Genomic DNA, 20,966 nt, shown 5'->3' with positions numbered 1-20,966 from the left:
ACTTCACTATTGAATATGAACAACTAATACCCCGAGTCTACGCTATACGTAGTTTCTCAAAGCTTTTTGTCTGTATATAATAGATCAACCCTCTTTATTGCCCAAAATTTCCCATACAGCATTTTATCATTTGTTGAAATATAGTGCTAAACGTAAATATCCTAAAGCATAAAAACAGGCACTGCTAAACTTAATAAGTTCTTGGGCACGTATATAATGATGGCAGAGTTCACTTTGACTGTCAGACAACACGTATGTTTTCACAATTTGTACAGAAAACTATGAAACCATACACAATGTGCATCACTGCCAACACCACTATGTCCATTATGACGTCATTAAATAGAAGTTACACGACCTTCAAAGAGTCATGCAGGGTAAAGGAAGCCATTCAAGTCTGAGAATCCCACTGAAAACCATGCAATACAATGGACAAGCCACTAGAAGACTGTGTGATGAGATTAAAAAAAACCCAAAGAAACCTTTGAGCCGTCCTATCAGCACACAAGCCGGCTGCTCTTTGCATTTCTTGATAACACACCACTAAATAGGTTCAAATTCCCCTTGGCTCTATTGAACTTACAATGGAAATGTTTGATAGGGCAAAGGGAAGACAGAAAGAGAACTATCGAAAGAGAGAGGCAAAAAAGAAAGAAATACAGAAAAGAGGTTATCATTAAAACATATGGACTTTATACTATGATCATAGCATAAATCACAGGTGCGCTAAATTTGCAATTCCATTGTCTAAGCACACCTGATGACCTGTTTCATCAGTGAGTAAATGCTCTAACCAATTACAGCGTTGGTACATGGGCATATCATAGTAAAATACGTGAACTTTGGCAAGGTTTGACACAAGGTCTTGCTGAAATTTATGTAGCGCGATTGATTCTTGGTCTAGACTAATTCCAGACTTTCTATTTTATCGTCTCTTCCCTGTACCTTACCAATGCCTACCGTTCTTTTATTACATAATGTAAACAAAGAACTTATTGCGTTTCGTCAACACCACCTAGATCCGGGTGTATGACATTCACGCGCTGTATTCCAAAAAGTACAATGTATATCAAAAAGGGATGTTGCTGACTGATATCGTAACATTTTCATACCCTTTTCAGCTCTCTTAAATGCGGTATAGGAAGTGTACTTAGTGTAAAAACAACATGGATAAAGCGTTGACTGTAAGAAATCTATAAGAACCCCGGTTAAACAGTGCAGCATGCTCGTCAAGTACATAATAATAGACTGACGACATTTTCTTTCTGGTCATGTGATTTCAGTCAAGCGTGATTGTCGACCGATATGGACATGTCAGAGCAGACATCCGTAAAATATGAAATTATTGTGCTTGAGGGGGCTGGGTGAAGATGGGTTGTTGACAGCAATTGAGTGATCTAAAGCGAAGGTGACATTTCGTACCTCTAACGTCCGATATCATATTATGTAAGCATGTGATTTTACGAAGTATAAACATGATAAAAATCACCATGGGAACCAAGCCATTCAAAACAACCAAAGATTCGCTTTGCTTGACGTGAATTTCTGACTAAATCAGACAAAATAATGATAATAATACTACTACTAATACTAATAATCATAATCATAATAATAATAATAATAATAATAATAATAATAATAATAATAACAATAACAGGATAATGATTAATGAATCATGTGCGCATGCAGGGCAGATTAGATGAATCAGAGAATGAGAGAATTAAATGACGAATATGATATTTTTCTTGTGACAAAAGAAAATACGCAATAGATGAATAACACTACAGGGGACAACTACGGGTCTATATGGTCTTATGTAAGCTCCTATTATCACTTGGCTTGATGTCTGCCCGTTAACACGAAATATAACACGAAACAATTCATGAATTACAATATGTATATATGCAGTACAGACAAAATATTGAAGTGAAATTGAATTCACTTTACCCATAATCAAATAATAACTGACAAAATCTATACAGACGAAAAACAAAAGAAGAAGAAATTACGTGCCAAATTTTCACTTTTCATGGCACTCCCAAACAAGTTTGTGATACGTGAAGACAGGTGGAGCTTGACAGTCGGTTGAGGGTTAGTAGGACCTGCTGTTTAGTTGACTTTTAACACCCAGAGAAGGTGATGAACACTCCGTGCACAGGAGGAAGCATGAGAAAGTTCTTCTGGAATGGCCTCTCCGGCTAATTAACATATCTCCGCCTACTTCCGCCATTTTGACTTATGACGTCATCACAACAGGTTGACAGATCAGGGAGAGAATGAGACATCAAAACGTCAAATTTAGTACAATGGACCCTATGTAGGTCCAAGTTTAGTACTGAGAAAGAAACTTTTTTTCCCATAATTCCCTGTTGCCTTGGAGTGATGTCATACTTCTGCTATCTTTATACCACACAATATAAGACAATCAGTATGATAATGATGTTGTGAATCAAAACAGATATATTGTATAGAGTAAGAACAGACATGCGCAGTGTTAAAGACACTATTTATCATCTGCAGATAAAAAAAGAACAGCCTTAGGGCTACAAAATAGTTCCAAAATATGAGTTATAGGAACAAAAAACAACCAACGTAAAATGTTAATCAGTATAATCAGCGTTAGGTATTATTTAATGAACAAATGGGGACAATAGTTTTATCAAAATTGTTTCATAGAATAAACTGCCCACATTTTATATACGGTTTATTGAGAAAATTAGTGATATCTCCTTAATGCGGCTTTATTGCCAAATTTTTATATGGTAAGATGTCTTGTCATACAAGTATACTACATGTATGCATCAAATGTGATAATTCAAACATTTTTAGAGTATTTAAAAAAAAAGAAAACTGCTGGCAAGGAAGGTAGAGATAGGTTTGTATTTCATCCCAATCTGAGTCTTTGACATGTTTCCGATAGAGAAATGTTGCACTGTTATCTAGTGAATATACAGTTGTATAGCGCTTTATTTTACGGATTTACAGACTGACTTGAATACGACTATCCAGATATCATACCGCCTTGGAAAATGCCGTTGATTTTTTTCCTCATGACGGCAGTGTTTCCCCGTGTGTCACGTTTTGATAATGAAGAATCAAAGTCCATGATGGACTCAAATAAGATAAAATTTAACTTTTATGGCTCAATTTTATCATATTTATGATGATGATGATTCACTATACTTTTATGGCGTCATTTATATCTGTAAAAACATTCAAAGGCATGTATGCAGACACAGTTCTTGATTTGACTCGTGTTCTCTATGTTCCATACTATCACTTTGGTCTTCAACATGTTGTTCATAGTGTATTTCTTACATACTTCTTACAACTGAGTCTATATACATGCACTGTCTGATTTCTTTTTCCGGGGGAGGGGGGGGGGGGGTGGTCAAAATTTGTTTTCCATTATATCTCCACTATAGTAAAGAACGAGATAATAAACATGCAAGTCTAGTAACAGACGACACGATCACATGCTTGTCGTCAATCGCCAAACATGTGAAATGGGTAATAGCAAACGGTGGGTGTATAAATTAACATACATTTAGGCATACATGTATATAGCAAACTATAGTATGTGTTTAGCAAATCTAGTACGGTTTTATACCTGCAAAGACAGAACAGTGGTGCGGCGTTAGCAAGCATCATTACAATGTTCATGAGAAGGATATAAAAAACAAGGTGACAGCATGCTTGATGAATTTATCTACGAGAACGCTGAAAAAAAAAGTCTCCTTGACCTATCTTGGGAGTTCACGTGTCCAATTCAAACCTAGATCGTTCATCATTCAACATGACATTAATTCAAGCACATCATTGTTTATAGGATATGAGTAACAGCATCATTATCAGCTGAAAGCAAGATATTATTAAGTAGAGGGGTGAAGATATGGGGTATGATTCTTCAATTTGTCTCCGATCATACCCCATATCTTCACCCCTCAGCTTGATATTATATCGATAATTCTCTTGCTTTCATTTAACATTTGTCCGCCTTGGACTTACTTAATATAACAATGTCAGAATTTCGGAGCTTGGGTATTTTGTTTCAAGTTCATCGTGTCACTGGCCAGTAACCTGGGATATAGCCTATATGTAGGCCTAGTGGTATACATAGTGTCACTGCAGAATGATGCCATGCAGGTTCAATCCCCGCTGCTGTTCTTTTTTCCGACATGTTTGTTAAGAATGCAGACCGGCAGTTGCGATCTTACCAATGTTATTTGTACGGAGGGAGACGAATTTAACTCACACCCCAGCATTATCATCGTCAGTTGGTTTTATTTTCAATCTCCGCTGATGACCTCGCAGTGTTATTTCGTTAGGAGCGACACCAAAGAAAAAGACTTGATTCCTAAAGGTTCCAATTCCATTTACTACCTAATTAATTTGTCCATAGTGATGTGGCTGGTAGTAATGTTGCTACTATGACGGACATGTCGTCCTTGTTATATTGTTGTCTAACGGCAGCCGTCTGGAATATTATGACATTTATAACCCGTTTCAGTTGTGTTAAAGTAATTATTTTAATCAAGAGACGACCATCATCATACCATGTACAAGCATGTATAGCTATAGTTCCATGTACAGCCTTGCATAACAGTGTGCGGGGCATAAGGTGTGACGGTGTTATGGGGATAGTGAGGGTGGTATAAATCATCATTTTTTTTTCCTCCGGCAAACATAATCAGACAAAAATAAATTATCTCTCATGCTGTTTCTCAGCATCTCACAAGAATTCCACAGGTGTTGTCAGGTGAACTACGCAATCAAACCAAGACTTCCTTGTCTATAATGATAAAAAGTGTCTCTTTGATCGCTCCACATAAAGATGAGATGCAGAATGTTCCACCTATCCTATACATGGAGAAGTGGTTGCACCTTCCTCTCTCGTTCTCTCTTTTTCTATATGCTCATACACACACGGCACCCATCCAATCCCTCCATATACACGTACCCGCATGTATACATGTGTGTACCTTCGATAGGATGTACAAGTGTGTATATTTATGTATGTGTGTATGTATGCATGTATGTATGTATGTATGTATGTATGTTTGTTTGTTTGTAATCTACAGTATGTATGCATATCATGCATAAATACAAATACCTAACGAGAGGATAATCGGATCACCTAATTACAATGTATCTGTCTTCACAGCACGGGATTCTTCGATGTCCATTAATATAATATTTGGCTGACATTTGACATCCTACACTTCAAGATTTGACGTCATCCGTCCCGATTCATCACAGACGATATATCAAGTTAGACATGAAATTGTATGCCAGCAAAGGCTTCTAATCTCAATCACTACCGTCTTCTTTCATCTCAACAAGAAATTTGTTAAAGAAGACACTGAGTTTCTTCCTTACATCAACCATGAACATGATGTAGTTCAATGCATCAACATCTTTTCTGCTCTTGAGCACAAGCAAGCTCATTGTGCCTTGTCAACGTCACAGGTCATTTATACATGTTTCGGATTAACACTGCGCTTAGAAACATCAGTATTAAGCGCTATACAAGTGTTATACATTATCATTATCATTATCATTATCATTATCATTATCAGTTATTCATATAGCATTCTTCTTAAAAGTGACCTTACTTCAAATTATAAGGCCACTGACAGACGCTATAAGCTTTGAGATAAAATAAAACACAATTTTAAGTGTGAAGAATATTTTCATTTCTTAAAGGAAACCAAAACCCAAAGATGAATGTGGATTGAGTGAAAGCAGCAACATTAGTAGAACATACCAGTGAAAGTTTAAGGAAAATCAGACAATCGATGTAAAAGTTATGAATTTTTAAAGTTTTGGTGTTGGAACTGCTGGATGTGGAGACTACTAGAGGTTACGATGTCATGTGTGGACAACAATATTTAAAAAAATATAAAGGGAATTCCACAAAAATTCACTTTTCTAGCACAATGAAAGAGCACATGACTAACTGCTTTCAGAATGCAGGGGGAATAATTGCTGCCCTTAACTTATGTCAGTATCAAGTTGATGGAATGTGAAATTTTCATGAAAAATTAATTTCTGTGGAATTCTCTTAATATTTTCTTTACATTGCTGTCCACAAATGACATCATAACCTCTAGTAGACTCCTTATCCAGCAGTTCCAACACCAAAATTTTAAAAATTCATAACTTTTGCAACGATTGTCCGATTTTCTTCAAACTTTCACTGATGTGTTCTACTAATGTTGCTGCTTTCACTCAATCCACATTTCTTTTTGGGTTTTGGTTTCCTTTGCTTTAAGCTTTACCCAAGCCTGCTATGATTATGACGCACTGACGTACACTAAACCAGACCAAAATACACACAAAAGGAAAACAAAGTAAAACCAAACTTCGAAGAATACTGGTCGGAAATAAATGAATGCAGGAAGGGGGTTTATATACCAGCTTCAAAACGGGGTATTCTATGAAGCGGGAAATCCCCTGTATCATCCAATCAGGATATTGTTCTGTGTGGATGTCCTCGCACGTACGTAGTATTGAGTTCTACAAGAAAAGTCGAATGCTCGTTTCCCTTAGATATTGGGCAAGAATAACGTCGTTAAAAGCCATACTTATATACTACATACCCTCAGTCTTTGTTCCTTTCGTCGCCATATTGTAGGTCCTATGAGTTCATCACAATATAAAGACGATGTTTCTTTTCAGGTATACGGTCCAACATTCAAGTAATATGATGAGTTTAAAGACAACCCTTCTCTCACTGAACACGACAGTGCGGGACGAGTTTTGTTGGCAGTCCTTCCAGAGTTCGAGCGACTGTTCGTTCAAGCCTAGTATCTTTTCAATCCACTCTTCATCAGGTATCTATTAATCATTCCTATCAACTATTACAACATTATATTTGCAATTACTGTTCTATATAGAAAAAAAAATCTTGTAAAAATCCAGATCATCCTCATTATCATTTGGGTGTGTGTGATGAAAATCTAGCATACCGGTAAGTTTATTGATTATCATTTCAATGTGACATTTTTTTTTTTTTACAAGCAAACCGTATTAGGAATGTGTAAACTAATGGTGGTTTGAGAAACTTTTTTACAAGCAAACCGTATTAGGAATGTGTAAACTAATGGTGGTTTGAGAAACTTTGGAGGGCAAAAAGGAGTAAGAGGAGGAGGAATTAAAAAAAAAGACAGAAGATTATCACTTTGTGGAAGTGTGATGCATTGATAAGAATTCAAACATGAATATGTATATAAGACAAAGCATGCAACCCTTTTCTTACGCACAGACAAGCCAAAACTTTAAGTTGATTAAATCAATGTGGATATCAATAACAGATCGCCACGAGACCAGTCCTTACAACGTAGTCTTCGTTCAGGCACGGTCAGATTTTACCAGCATAAATTATAATCGCAATACTCCAAGAGCCACTACGCACTATAATATCCAGACATTTTACCTACGACATACAGTTCTGAGGAATAAGAACAGAAATATCTTTCTTTTTTTCCTCTCTTTCAATATTTCATACCTTGTTTTGTTTTAAAGGTATACGCACGTACATATACATATCAAAAATAATATTCATTCTTATCGTTGACGATTGGTTAGACGATAAAAAAAATATAACATCATAAAACAAGGGAACACATACATACAATTGAAATGTTCGTGTGTGCATGTAGGGGTCCTACACACATAAAATAATAGAGGAAATATAAATACATGTATACATATACATGTACGTATAATGTATGAGAGCATTAGAGATTGAACTCTTGACTTGTTAAAGTACCGGATATCTACAGCTTCCTGTCACACGCTACAGGAAATCTGGAAATGTGTCGTCATGCAATCACCAGGGTGATTCTCAACAAAACATCGAGCGACAAGACTATCCCCTCCAAAAAATGAACTCAAGATTTCCCGACTGTGGGGAGAGCTTCTTGTGATGTCAAATTTCATTTCGCATTGTCCGTCTTCATCAATAAAATTAGCTCTTTTCACCTGTCATTGCACTTGGCGCACTACTGCCTGACAAACGATGCAACGTTGATGATGAATTCAGCGAGTGTTATAATCGCGTAGAAGCATTTCTTTATTGCCCGGTTAATAGTCCCACTTATTCGACTATAGATTGACAGCCACGATACAGACGACCAGTATTAATCCTGTAGGTATTTCAGTGACCGCAGCAGGCTGAGTTTTATTAGGGACATATGATATTGTTTGAAAGAGAGAATGAGATTTTCTCGCTCACTTTCTGGTCAGATAGCCTCCTATATCATAATTCATATCGCTTGGCCTTCAATAACAAAACTCGATGTCAGGTATAATTGAACGATATTAGAGTCATGACAGCTGTAACAATTTACATATTTTATAAAGGCCGTTCATAATTCATCCATGGTATAGCTTCTATAATATCAGCACGAAATTATGGTATTAGCATTCATCTTCCCATGGGCCTTGTCATTTCTTCTATACCTGTATTGCCAAACATTTTTTATGATGTTCTGTCTAAGATCACTGCGAAATATAAAGGAAGTCTTCAAATATTCTTATGAGAACTTCCTTATTGCTATATTCGAATTTCATTGCCATGTATTTGGCATAAAGTTATATTGAATACGATCCATGCACAAACGCAGGCACATACGAGTATGCAACATTCCAAACCACTAAGACTTCCTAATGGCTTGGTAGCTGTGAGATTGTCGCACGGGGACCTAATTAGTCAGATTCGACATACAAACAGTATGAAGGACAGACGCACATGCAGTATCTCTTCGATCGTGCCTTACAGCTAGTTTCCATAGCAACCGTATTTCTCACGTAAAGCGTCTCCGCTTGTACACAGTGAAACACGAACTGTTTACACGCGTTACTTAGTATTCGGCTGTCGGGGTACATTCAAGATTTATTCAATATTGGAACACACAATCTGAGGCACACATATACACATAAACTATATATCATATTCATTATATATACATATATATATATATATACATATATATATATATATATATATATATATATATATATATATATATATCATAATCATTGTCCACAAGTAATTATCAAATATAATTGAAATAAAGAAGAAATTAATAAAGTCAAAGAGCATTGTGGTAGCGAATTTCTATCGCCGTTTAGGTCCGTATTATCATCATCTCAAAATACCGCCCATTGTCCACTATACCCGTGCAGTCAGACTATTACGTTCGACCAGGGAGTCTCACCTCCCTGGTTCGACGCAACACACACAAAATTCTCTCTTTGTGCCTATACGCCCATATACGTTTAAATATATATACAGTAGACAACGAAAAATCAATATTGTGAGAGCACAATAGCTTTGAATTATTGAACACGCCGGGTTAACTCCCAACTGTAAGAATTGTCCCATTATCGATCCCTCTCCAGAAGACAAATAGTCAATGCTTGTCGAATAAAGCATAAAGAGTATACAAAATGTTCGAGTGTTCTATGAGGAGATGTTGCCTTATGATTATTTATACGGCGAAAAGACGGGGAAATGATGCACTCTTTATCTTCGTTTAATACATCAGATCATTGACATTCGATGCATGAAGCGATGTACCATGCAGTCAGCGAAATAAATGATTTTATGTGTAAATAATTTACACATACAGTATACACATCTAAACGGTTTTGATGAAAATTCAATATGCAATATGTGTGTAAATGTGTACAATACGATTTTATCCTGTTTTCTTTCATTATTCATTGGTATAGCATGATTAGAAAACTTGATATTATAGGCAATTTGAAATAAAATATCAATATTAATCCAAAGATGTCTTGATAAACATTTGTTGAATTGTAAATTACTGCATCACATTCACATACAATGGATATATATCTGGTGGAAGTATTTCACTGTCATCAATGATGTATTAAAGGAAGTTTTAAAATATGAAATATGCAGCTAAGATATTTGACACATGCAGGTTGTTTACTTCTGCAGCTGTGGTAATGGCAAGACCTATTTGTATAGCTTCCATGCGTTGCTTCGTTCGTGTATACAGCTCCCTACCCACTACTGTGCACACTGAGGGAAGTGTAGCAAACGACACGAAAGGGAGGATATCATTAATTTAGATAGAATGGTTGCGTAATCACTGGAATGGATGTACATAAGATGATAAACCGCAGCGGATAAACGTCAATTCCGTCAAATCAACTTTTACGATAACTGTTTGGACGTGTTGTCCTCTCACCTCCCTGGTGTATGATATGGGAATGGAAAGAAGTGCAGGGCCTATCACGGTTCCTTCATACAAAAAGAATGATACCTCAACACCCACCTCCCTGCCTCAACTCAATCAGAGTTCTTCATATTGCAATCCTAAAAACATAAGGAACTGTAATCCAATGTTAAATTCGTAAAATAAGATCAGGCTGGTACAATATACACCGTAAACGTCATTTGTATCGATTATGTCAACTATTAAACACGCACACAAACATCTAATGCATGCATCACCTCAAGAAAAGAAAAGATATCAAACTACGTTCTGTTTAATGCACAGACTCGCAGGATAGACATTACAGTATAGACATACTGAACCTGAGACGATAGACCTTGCTCGAGACAGAAAAATACAGGTATGCATTTCGTTTTCTTAGTAGGAAGACTGAGGGTATCAACCAACTAGATCAAAGCGTTTTCTATCAGACTGGCACAGCTAACACAGGACAATGCTCTTTCTCTTATTCCCTTTTCTTTGTTAGCATTATATGTTTCCTTGTTTACAATATGTTCCCTCATCTATGACCTGATGATCAATGGTATCATGTTTAGTCTGTCAAGCTTAATTTTCTTGTTGCAATATCTTAAACCATCAAGTTTGCTCTTAAATGTTCCGATATCGGTATCCTTCCAAGTGGCATCTCTCATGAAAACTGTACATCCATTCAAGACGAATTGTTTCATCCGCATCGTTATACGAAACGCATTCTATTTCTGCATTGAGACGTCGGTCACTATAGGTATTACGACGTGATTTCTTCAGCAATTATATCATACAGAGTGTGAGAGAATCGAGTCATATTACAAACATTGAACACTGTACACAAACTTTCCTCTCTTTGAGCGAAGCCTAGAAAAAAATTATTAGAGAAGTCTTCTCACTGGTATTGACCATACATCATGTCTAAATACAGAAGAACCACACATCGCAGTACGGAGTCAAAATAAAGATTGCTGACAATGAATTAATTTCTTTTTTTTAACATAATGGGCATGATTGTTAATTTAAAGTAAAAATAAAACATATATTATGTATGCAAATATTGACAAAAAACAAGCGAGAAAGAAAAGCTTCACAAAAGGAGTATAGCATAAAAATTTAATGCTCTATAAAATATGAATATATTACAGATGTCCTCAATAAAGAGGAGTGAACAAAACTGTGGAAATAAACTAATGATATATAATGCAGAGAGGCATCAAACTACCACAGAAAGGACATGTCCGGAGATGATTTATACGTTGTGACTCGTAAAACATAGAATATCATTCTTCCTTTTTGAATAGCACGGATCAGCGATTTAAGCGATGTGTATATACCTTTTGCAACTACTGACAGGCTACCACAATATCGCCCATGTATAGAGGGAATGAAAACAATCATCACTATATGGGTTGCTCAAAAGACCGACGACGGTAACGTATACAGAACCATATTTTGTTGTGGAAATTATCATGGAAGTTGATGTATAAGCAAGGAAATACTATAGCCGAGCTCGCCTAGATACCTCCATGCTGTACCTGTATATCAGTGATGAGTATGATTTGCAAACACGCCCACTGTCAGACAGGACATACATACAGAAGAGCTTGTATATCACTTGTCAAGACAACATCAATTTAAAAAAAAAAATGCGGTTTGCATCTATTTCTCAAAGTCGCTTCGAACGTCAAGCAATCTTCCGTCAAACCGTATATTTTACTAACAACTGCAATTTCGTGATTACAGTAATGATCTTACCGCTCTAAAAGTCGTATTAATAATGTCATTGGTTGAAAGGCATATAAAGGAAAAGTGAAACCTATTCACCCATGGAGACTGTATTATCATGACCAAACGAGTAAGGTCATGAGACGGGTATCAGGATGGAGTATGCAACCTGCAAACTTTAAGGTTATCGATTACGACGACCCATACTTAGCAAATGTATGTATAATCACTCAGTATATAAACAGCGTCTTCGCAAACGGATTCTCATGGTTTCTCCCTTCAAAAGTGTGACATGATTTCTGTGATCACAAAATGCTATGGGTTCATGTCCAGTACAGCAATACAATTACGAGAGAGTTTATTGCTGTGTTTCGGCTGGATTGCAAGGTTAGCGCAACACTTTTATTGTTTGGCTGGTGAGCTTTGACCCTGGCCCCACGCATCTCACCAATGAGAGGCTACACAAAGAAAACAGCACGACACTTGTAGGTTTGAGAAACACAATGCAGTCCTCAATTAGCTCAGATCGCACGCATTATTTGCCCAAACACTTGATGCAATATGAGATCTGAATTCAAACTACTGTACCCTCAGTTTTTTCACCATTGTGTAATCACACTGAGCGTTAAATAAGACGGCGTCGGACAATACAATAATAGTTGATAAAACCCCACCATGCAGTGCCATGACAACATGCATAGGCCTATGCTAGTGTATGGGAACAGTACGCCGTTGGTCCCTTGGTGCGGTGGTGGTGGTGGTGGTGGTGGTGGTGGAGGGGGGGGGGGAGATAATCCGTCTTCCGTAGATATTAACACAAACGATAACTAGAAAGACGAAAGAGAGGAGCCTGCTGTATCATGAAGGTACAGCCTCCATGGTGGTATTCTGGGTTGCATTGATGGGATCAGAAAAAAATCATCACAATGATTCATGTGTGTAGTAACCAGATATCGATTGGCTGACATTATACACTCTGTCCATACGGCTATATCTGCCCTTGAAGCACGCACGGCATGGATCTTAAATGAGAATGGGAAAAGGAAGTGACTGCTATACAATGTACGTTATGGTAATCTTTGCTTGAAATGTTGTTACCTATTAACACAATGACATCAAAACGTGCTATGTATGGGAATTATTAATGATAAAGATACCTTTAGCTTGCAGGACTTCGCTCATGGGCTCACTTCAGTTTATTGCCAATAACTGTCCTATCACGCCACACATTTTTCATGATTTTATTTTCGATTGAAAGATCCCAAATAACTCAAAATCGTAGTCTACACATCGAGATAGTTATCATTCATATACATGAGCATTTATACTGGCCTCCTTGAATCCTCTCTTTCAACCGAGGGTTAACCAATGGTTGAAACAGGCAACAAATATCTGTGGCCAGAGTTAACAGCAAAGGTTTCCCATGCAAGTATTATCCCTCTCCCGACTGATGGAGACAAAAAAAAATACCGGTTTTGATTATGGTCAGCGAGAAAACTTCGATATCATGATTGTATTGTAGATAGTGGATCAGATAGCTCATTTGAAAAAAAAAAAACAAAAGCAGCGTTTGAACCACGGCCGTAAATGTATATATTATAGTCAAATGGTGCTCACAAGTGTATAGAGCACACTCTATTATGTTTGAGTTTTTCATTACTGTGATTATCATAATGAAACTGAATTGGTTCTACCAGATTACTCATGGTAAAAAAAAAGTATCGGTCGACATTTCGTCAGAGTGCAGTTAGTGAGAGTGTATAAGGCACAGGTGTATTACAAAAATAATGTTAGTTAGGGTGGAAAATATAGGGTCAATAATAACTGTTTGACTAACGATGACTGATGTCCACTTTTAGAGTATTTTGTCAATACTCCATAGATTGGGATCGTTATGATAGTAGGTGATGGTCATACCTCAGTGATACCGATATTTTGCACTGCTCTTTAAAGACTGAAAACCAAGATTAGCGTTCCTCTCAACACTTTCTTTCTTCAGAACCCTCTGCAAGACACGGCAAGATATATCAATGAGAGACATGCCTTGCTCAACAACCACAATTAAATCATGGTTTAGCTTATCAATGCAACTATCCTTTGATGCAAATTCATGAAAATTTAAAAATAGACAATAATGAGAGCGAAGAAGAAGAATGAAAAATAAATGAATTGAATTGAATTGAATTGAATTGAATACTCAGCACTCAAACTGTTACAACCAAAATGTCTAGTGACCGTGAGCACGAACTCCTCTGCTCTGAAGGACCCGTCGAACAAGGTATACTGAATGGAAATCTTTGCTAGAATTTATGACGATGTGCCACAGATACGTCTTTGAGAGTGCCTCAAACTACAATGTACGTAGCTTTACTTCCATGCTTCGGCACGTTATTTCGCCCCTTCTATTTGCCATTGCATTTCTGTAAGCAAGCGAAAGTCCAGTCCTTTAGGTGTTGGAATTAATGGACATTGAAGAAAGTAACAACCGTGATGGGATTCGGACAATTTTTACACATCGCAGGTAGAATACGTCTTTGAACAGACATATCATGAAAGGTAAAAAAAAAACCCTGAGTCTGGACACTAGCCTAACTCACTTAATGCATTAGGCATCATTAATCTGACGAAGGGGCGCCGTGCATGAATTGGGAATGCATATATCATCCATAGAGTGTATACCACAGAATACCGCGCTCAAACAGGGAGCAAGCAAGTTCAACAGTTGACACATTGCCGCGCATCTTGTTACCATGGCGACACATTCCAGAGCAAATAAGTGGTACCTTCCTCTGCACACAACTAACACTACTTTCAGGGTTCCACTTGATTTAATGAGATAATGTGGATCTTCCTTTAGCTTTAACGTAGTTTGAATCGTTTAAACATAATTAGGGTCTATATCTGATTTTTCCTCTCTCACATCGTAAATCGTCTTATCATTATAACAATGGGATGGCTGAATTAGCCATATAAATAGATAAATATATATATATGTATATATATATATATACACATATATATACATATATGTATATATATATATATTATATATATATATATATATATATATATATATATATATAATTATATATATGGTTATATTATGCAGTATACAATAATGAATAATAATATAAACAATAATAGCTTTATGTGATACATTTCTAAATGTATTAGAACGTACGAGCTACAATTTGTGATATATTTTTTAAAATCACAAACCCGAAGGAAAAGAAAGGTGTGATCACACGCGACACAATGTATACATTATGTATTTTATATCATACAGAATACATAATGTACATTATCGTACAATTTGATCTCAGAATTAACCACATGTGCACAGCACAGCTTTCATGTAATTGGCACTGAATCACTGAAGCTATAATGGATCATAATCGAGCGCTATTATTATCATATCAATCGTCCTTTCCTGCACAGAAAAACTCGTGTGAAATTGGTATTACATCTGCGTCAAACGATGAATTTTAATTTGTGAGAATCATATTCTATTGAGCTACTTTTATTCAGACTAATGTATACGCCTGCAGTTTCTGTCTATAACAACATATGTCTATCAGTGTTTAGAGAAATAATTTACTGTTTATGAATCTACCATCCCCGCGACACCTGATGTATTTGAGTCCATTTATTGTTTGACGATGTATGTTGACATTTCCTCGTTTTCAGCAGCCTGACGCCATCTTTCTCTCCCAGTCTTTTGCCCCTTGTTCCCTCCATTGTGTGCTAATCGATTGAAGGTATGCTCGCAAATAGATGAATGGTAAAAATTGCTTTATGAGTATACAAGTACCTATACGTATTACTTGCCTCCGCGTGACTAGCAGCGTATACTTCCGAGGTACTTTATGGTAAATTCACTCTTATTGGGCTCTTGCGTGTTCTATTTTAATATCACGTGTCATTATACAAGCATCTTTAAAACGTTTTACCAAAATCCTTGTTGGTCTAAACTTCCGTCTGCCAACGTTGTTTGCTGGCTCAGTTAATTACCATTTCTATCCGCACTGCTTATTAGATCAATGGTAAGCACATTCACTCTCTGCATCATACTCACTGTGTCATAAAATTTATTCCTTCTTTTCTTTTATCATTCACCGATATCTTCACATCTTGCTCTCTTCTCAACATATTTCTATTTGAGGGAAATGATCCGTAATAATACTATGAACACTTAATTCTTCATCTGTATGTTAGGCCTATAAACACTGTACACTTGATGTAAGGCGGAACCATCCCGCTTTCCCTATAACAATCGTACGGGTGACACACTTGAAGACGTAAATACAGGTATAGGAAATTCATGGACTGAATTATATGATTTTCTTTTTTTTTCGGATTGCGTCCGTTTTTACACTCCCTCCAAAAAGCAAAGCGAGAGAGCAACAACTTTTATTTGAAGTTAAAGGGATAGTACAGTATTGGTGGAGATGAGAATTACCAAGAAAACACTTATGATACAGTACAGAGCACACCATTTTAAGAGGAATTCAAAGTTTATTTGATGAAAATCGGGTTTGGAATGACAGAAACATCCAAAAACAAAGTAAAACAAAGCGATCGTGATAAAGTGTGGGTCCCACACTTTATTAGAATGGCTCTTTTTGTGATATCTCAGCCATTTCAAAACCAATTTTCATCAAATAAACGTTGAATTCCTCATAGAATTACATGCTCTTTCATATTTCATAAGAGGTTTCTCATTATCTCACCAAAAAATGTTAGAAACCTGAAATTAGGTCTCAACCAAAACTGTACGATCCCTTTAATGACTTATAGAATTGTGACAATAACAACAAACAAAAACAACAACAAATGGATGTTGACAAGAGATTTAAGAAAAGGACAAATTGTCAAAACAACACGGGCAGAAACAACAAAATCGATATCAGATGCAAAGCGTCTGAAGGCAAGGCTATAAAATTTAGGACGGAAATTTGTGCGGAAAGACTTTCCGCAGGCCTCACGTAACACACTGGCTGTGTGGCTGAATGACAGGTCAAGTGATTTAACCTACTTCACAGTCCGGTGTCAGGCCTGAAGAATGGACTCAATTGCGACCAGGGAAAATCCTGTAATCACTCTAACGGACGACAGACGGATGAAAATATAGCTCTAATAATTCGATTCGTTTTGTGTCATTTTAATTTTCAAGCTGCAGGATGACAAAGGGTCCACCCGTCGAGCGGTCATCACTTTGAAATGATCGGCAGTCTGGACGCAGTCGTAGGTTTTAGAAAAATGTCATATTCTATAGTCTAGTGTTCTTCATCCGTGAATTGCATTTGGTTTTGCAATGCGTAACAAAACAAGTTATGTGTGCGTGTTTTATATCTTGTATGTGTTTATGCTATGTTTCCATAGGGGAGGGTGATGGATGAAGGCATAATATTATACAGATCATATCGTATAACATCAGTTTTGCTTTTCTTTCTCTTTGACAGTTCAAATGCTGTGACTTCTACACAATACAAACGGACGGATTTTTGAATAAACCAAGGAAACACAAACCAACTAATCACAGCCCCTCCCTTCTCTCCCCCCCCCCTCTCGCCTCCCCTATACCTCCCCATGTTCTACAGCAAGTTGGAATCTTATCGATAGATTGGTAGGGTCAAGGGTGATATCCCAGTTTGAAGTTGGGCTTATCAGTCAAAGCTATACACCATTGATCAGGTCCAGTGTCATCTGCCTACCGATAACGAACTTTGAATTCACGACAACTTGCCAAGGTTGGCCTTGTGACGTCACTTGGCAGGGTAAAGTAAAATGTTGTGTCACAGGTGATGATCCAAATATTACTATTAAATCTTCACTTTATGTCGGAGTCACTAAACCACAGCCAAAGAAGGTCAATTACACTTGCACCCTGAACAATCTACACCAGTAATTCCAATATATCTTATCATATCTTAAGTAAAGATATTACAACCATAAACGATCAGGGACAATTTATATTCATTTATGTTGGAACCTGCATGTATAAACGATGTCATGTTATCAAATCGCACAGGTCAAAAAAGACGCCATAGTATTTCTTACCGCCTTTGAATTGTTTTGGTTCTATGTCTAACCGAACGGTATCCAACGCAATGACAGATACATATAGGCCTATAGTTTTTGTCAGTTTTTACTTCAAACTTCATCCTGAGTAAGTCATCATACATTAAACAAAACGTGCAATATTTGGCATGAAATGTAAAGAGTTCATTCATGATAGATGCCTACTGTTTAACTTTATTGCACACGTAAATATTTTATACGCTGGCTGACTTGGCATGCATCACAGTCTCTTTTCACCTTGCGCCATGTTTATTGCCTTGGCACTCCTATACCCGCAAAAAATCAAGATATTGATAGAGCCGTATAATGGTGGATATCCTCATTGTTGATTTGATCTTTCTTCGCTGATAAGGATTGGTGGTATGATCTTTCTTGGGTAATCCGTTTTATGAATGGCTTTTACAACCAACAGCCATAAAGATTTCTGAGTGAATTTGTGAGTAATACACACCATGTCTATATTGCAGTCGACTGACAGAGTTCAATGTATCTATCGTGTGAACGAGTCTGATTCTCACACGTCAATATTCATGATATGAGATGAAGTCAGATGTGGTGTTACGGGTTTCCCTTTTCAAAAGAGAAATATTTTGTACAGCCCACTATCATCTGTCCACGACATACAGTATTATATATATATCTCTCTCTCTCATGAATAAACCAGAGATGAATCATTTATTTCTAGAAATGTTCTACAGACTTTCATTATGGGTCATTTTCGGCAATCAATATCGCTCTTAAAGATATACTTTCTTGATTGAGAAGTATGATTATTTACTACTTGCTTGGTGATTTGGTTTCATGATCGGATCATTGATTATCGCTCATCGAACGCGTGGGTATACAGGATTACACTGCGGAAGATATGGAGACAGGTCAGTCTGCTTGCTGTTTTCGTGGCTTCATTGTAAAGGATTGACGCATTCATGCTTGCAGTTTCATGATCGAATTGTTTCTTAACATTATGGTCATCCAAACCACAAACTCACGGTATAAGGTGAGTCTACACACATGAAGTTGTATTCAATGCTTTTAATTAAAGAACTGTTATCATGGTTTTTATGTTATACGTAGATTATGGTGTGGGAGGGGAGGGGACGGGTGTTAAAGTTAGATGTATGTTAATGAAAGTGTTGGAGTAGTAAAAGATGTTAAAGTTTATGCTAACGGTTTCCAGTTACTACTGAATACAAACAAATTAGTGTATAGTATTGTAGTATTAACGATGATGAAGCCGACACGGTAGATCCCTGCGATCCCGTCTACGCATTCATAGCAACTGAACCGATAACATCGTCAATGAGTCATCCATTGATTCTCGTAACCACGTTAAGAAAAGCGATTCCCGTTAGGACGTTAGAGAAAGGATGCTCATCATTTCAACACCTGTCTACCGTTTGGTTCACGTATAACGTTATGACCTGCATAACTTCTCACTGCAAAGCGTTGACACCGCACAGTAATTGTAATCATGCGACTCACGTTAGCGTGCATGCTATTAATATTCTCTCGCAGTCTCGTAGCACGCATAGTAAACCCAGCGACAATATCGATCTCTACGTCGTCGGTTTGGCGACACGCTTTGCAGCCGCTTGACTCATATAGAGACCCCACTGCAAGGCACACCGTTACCTTTAAAACAACCATTCGTTTGAAGCCGAACAGGAACAAAACGCGATGTAAATGCTAATGTAACCTTCCGTTCATAAACTTTCACTCACACACGGAAATAACGATCAGACTGCCTTCATTATATTGAGGGCAAGAGATGTTTTAACACGATGCTGCTCACTCAATTGTACCAAGCCTGTGGTACGGTAGTCATGATGAGATAAATGAGTGATCATAGCACTCGCCGACGTACTGAAACGTGCTTTCATGCGGCTAGCTAACCCATGTTGAGCCAGCCATCCAGACGTTATTTCATCTTACCTTTTCTTATCCTTGATCGCAACGCTGTAGGTACTGTGATCCGCGCGGCCGTTTTTTGTCGTTCCGTTGGCATTTGCCGTCATCGGCTGGTAGGTATTTTTCACCGTACTGGTTGTCATCTTGCCGTTATTTCCTCCTCACGTCTGTAATTCCACATTTGCACGGTAGCGATGTAGGAGTGGTGGTAGATTCCCGGCAAATATTCCTTCAGCTTGCGCTCTCGTGTTACTGCCTTACGTCTCGTACTCGTATGTTCTCCAGTGGGTGGACGTAGCTCGACCTCGCCTTGTTTCGCCGGGCCGTGCAGCTTGATGAATGAATGAACGATCTCCGTTGCTTGATAACCAAAAAAAAATAAAACAGGAGGCACAACGTGCACAGTGTCGTGTGCGAACCTTACGAACGCACCTCGCATGACTCAATACACTCAAGGTAGCAGACTATTCACTGCACATACACATCTGCACACACACAATGTGTACGTACACAATATGCACACACAGCACACACACCGGGCTGTCGCATACTGACTACTGACTATGTATGCGACCCATGGATCACCACGCCTACACACGTTAGTCAGGGGCAAGATTCGTGGAATAGCGTGGACAGTGTCGGAGGGTCACAAATTTCATTAATAAATTCATGAAATTCTTCTCACATTATACTTCTCACTCATTCCATGTTTCAAAAATTCGATCATTCCAATTTGGGAAAAGCAAGTTAAAAAACAGACATCGGAATACAGGCTTAGCTTCTTGACGAGATTTCACCGTTTTTGTTAATTCTTGTTCTTCTGGATTGTAATTTTCATTTTCACTTTGACATTCCCTATCGTGAGTATAAGAGTTACAAAAAGGCGAATTTTTCTTTCACTCTTTCTTCAATACGTGGTCTATTTGTTGTGTCATTTGTCTATTTGGCAACGTAATATTATCAATAGAGAGAGCAAAAGGGGAAATCATTTCAATCAATGAAACATTG

The 20,966-nt window shown here is 37.4% G+C and overlaps 1 protein-coding gene across 1 annotated transcript in view; it reads right to left on the bottom strand.

Annotated features, from left to right (window-relative positions):
* The window catches only part of LOC139712364 (ATP-dependent translocase ABCB1-like), a 77,921-nt gene extending 57,631 nt beyond the window's left edge, over nt 1-20,290 (bottom strand). The window contains exon 1 of the mRNA XM_071624194.1: nt 19,983-20,290. Coding sequence (XP_071480295.1) covers nt 19,983-20,101 — 119 coding nt within the window. The 5' untranslated portion in view covers nt 20,102-20,290. The remainder of the gene's footprint in view (nt 1-19,982) is intronic.
* Between the last annotated feature and the right edge of the window lie 676 nt (nt 20,291-20,966).

Source organism: Diadema antillarum, unplaced genomic scaffold (genome assembly GCF_040938485.1).
Source record: "Diadema antillarum isolate AM-2024a unplaced genomic scaffold, OU_Dant_1.0 seq00001794_RagTag, whole genome shotgun sequence".
NCBI classification, from domain to species: Eukaryota; Metazoa; Echinodermata; class Echinoidea; order Diadematoida; family Diadematidae; genus Diadema; species Diadema antillarum.
This window is presented reverse-complemented; position numbering and strand designations above follow the sequence as displayed.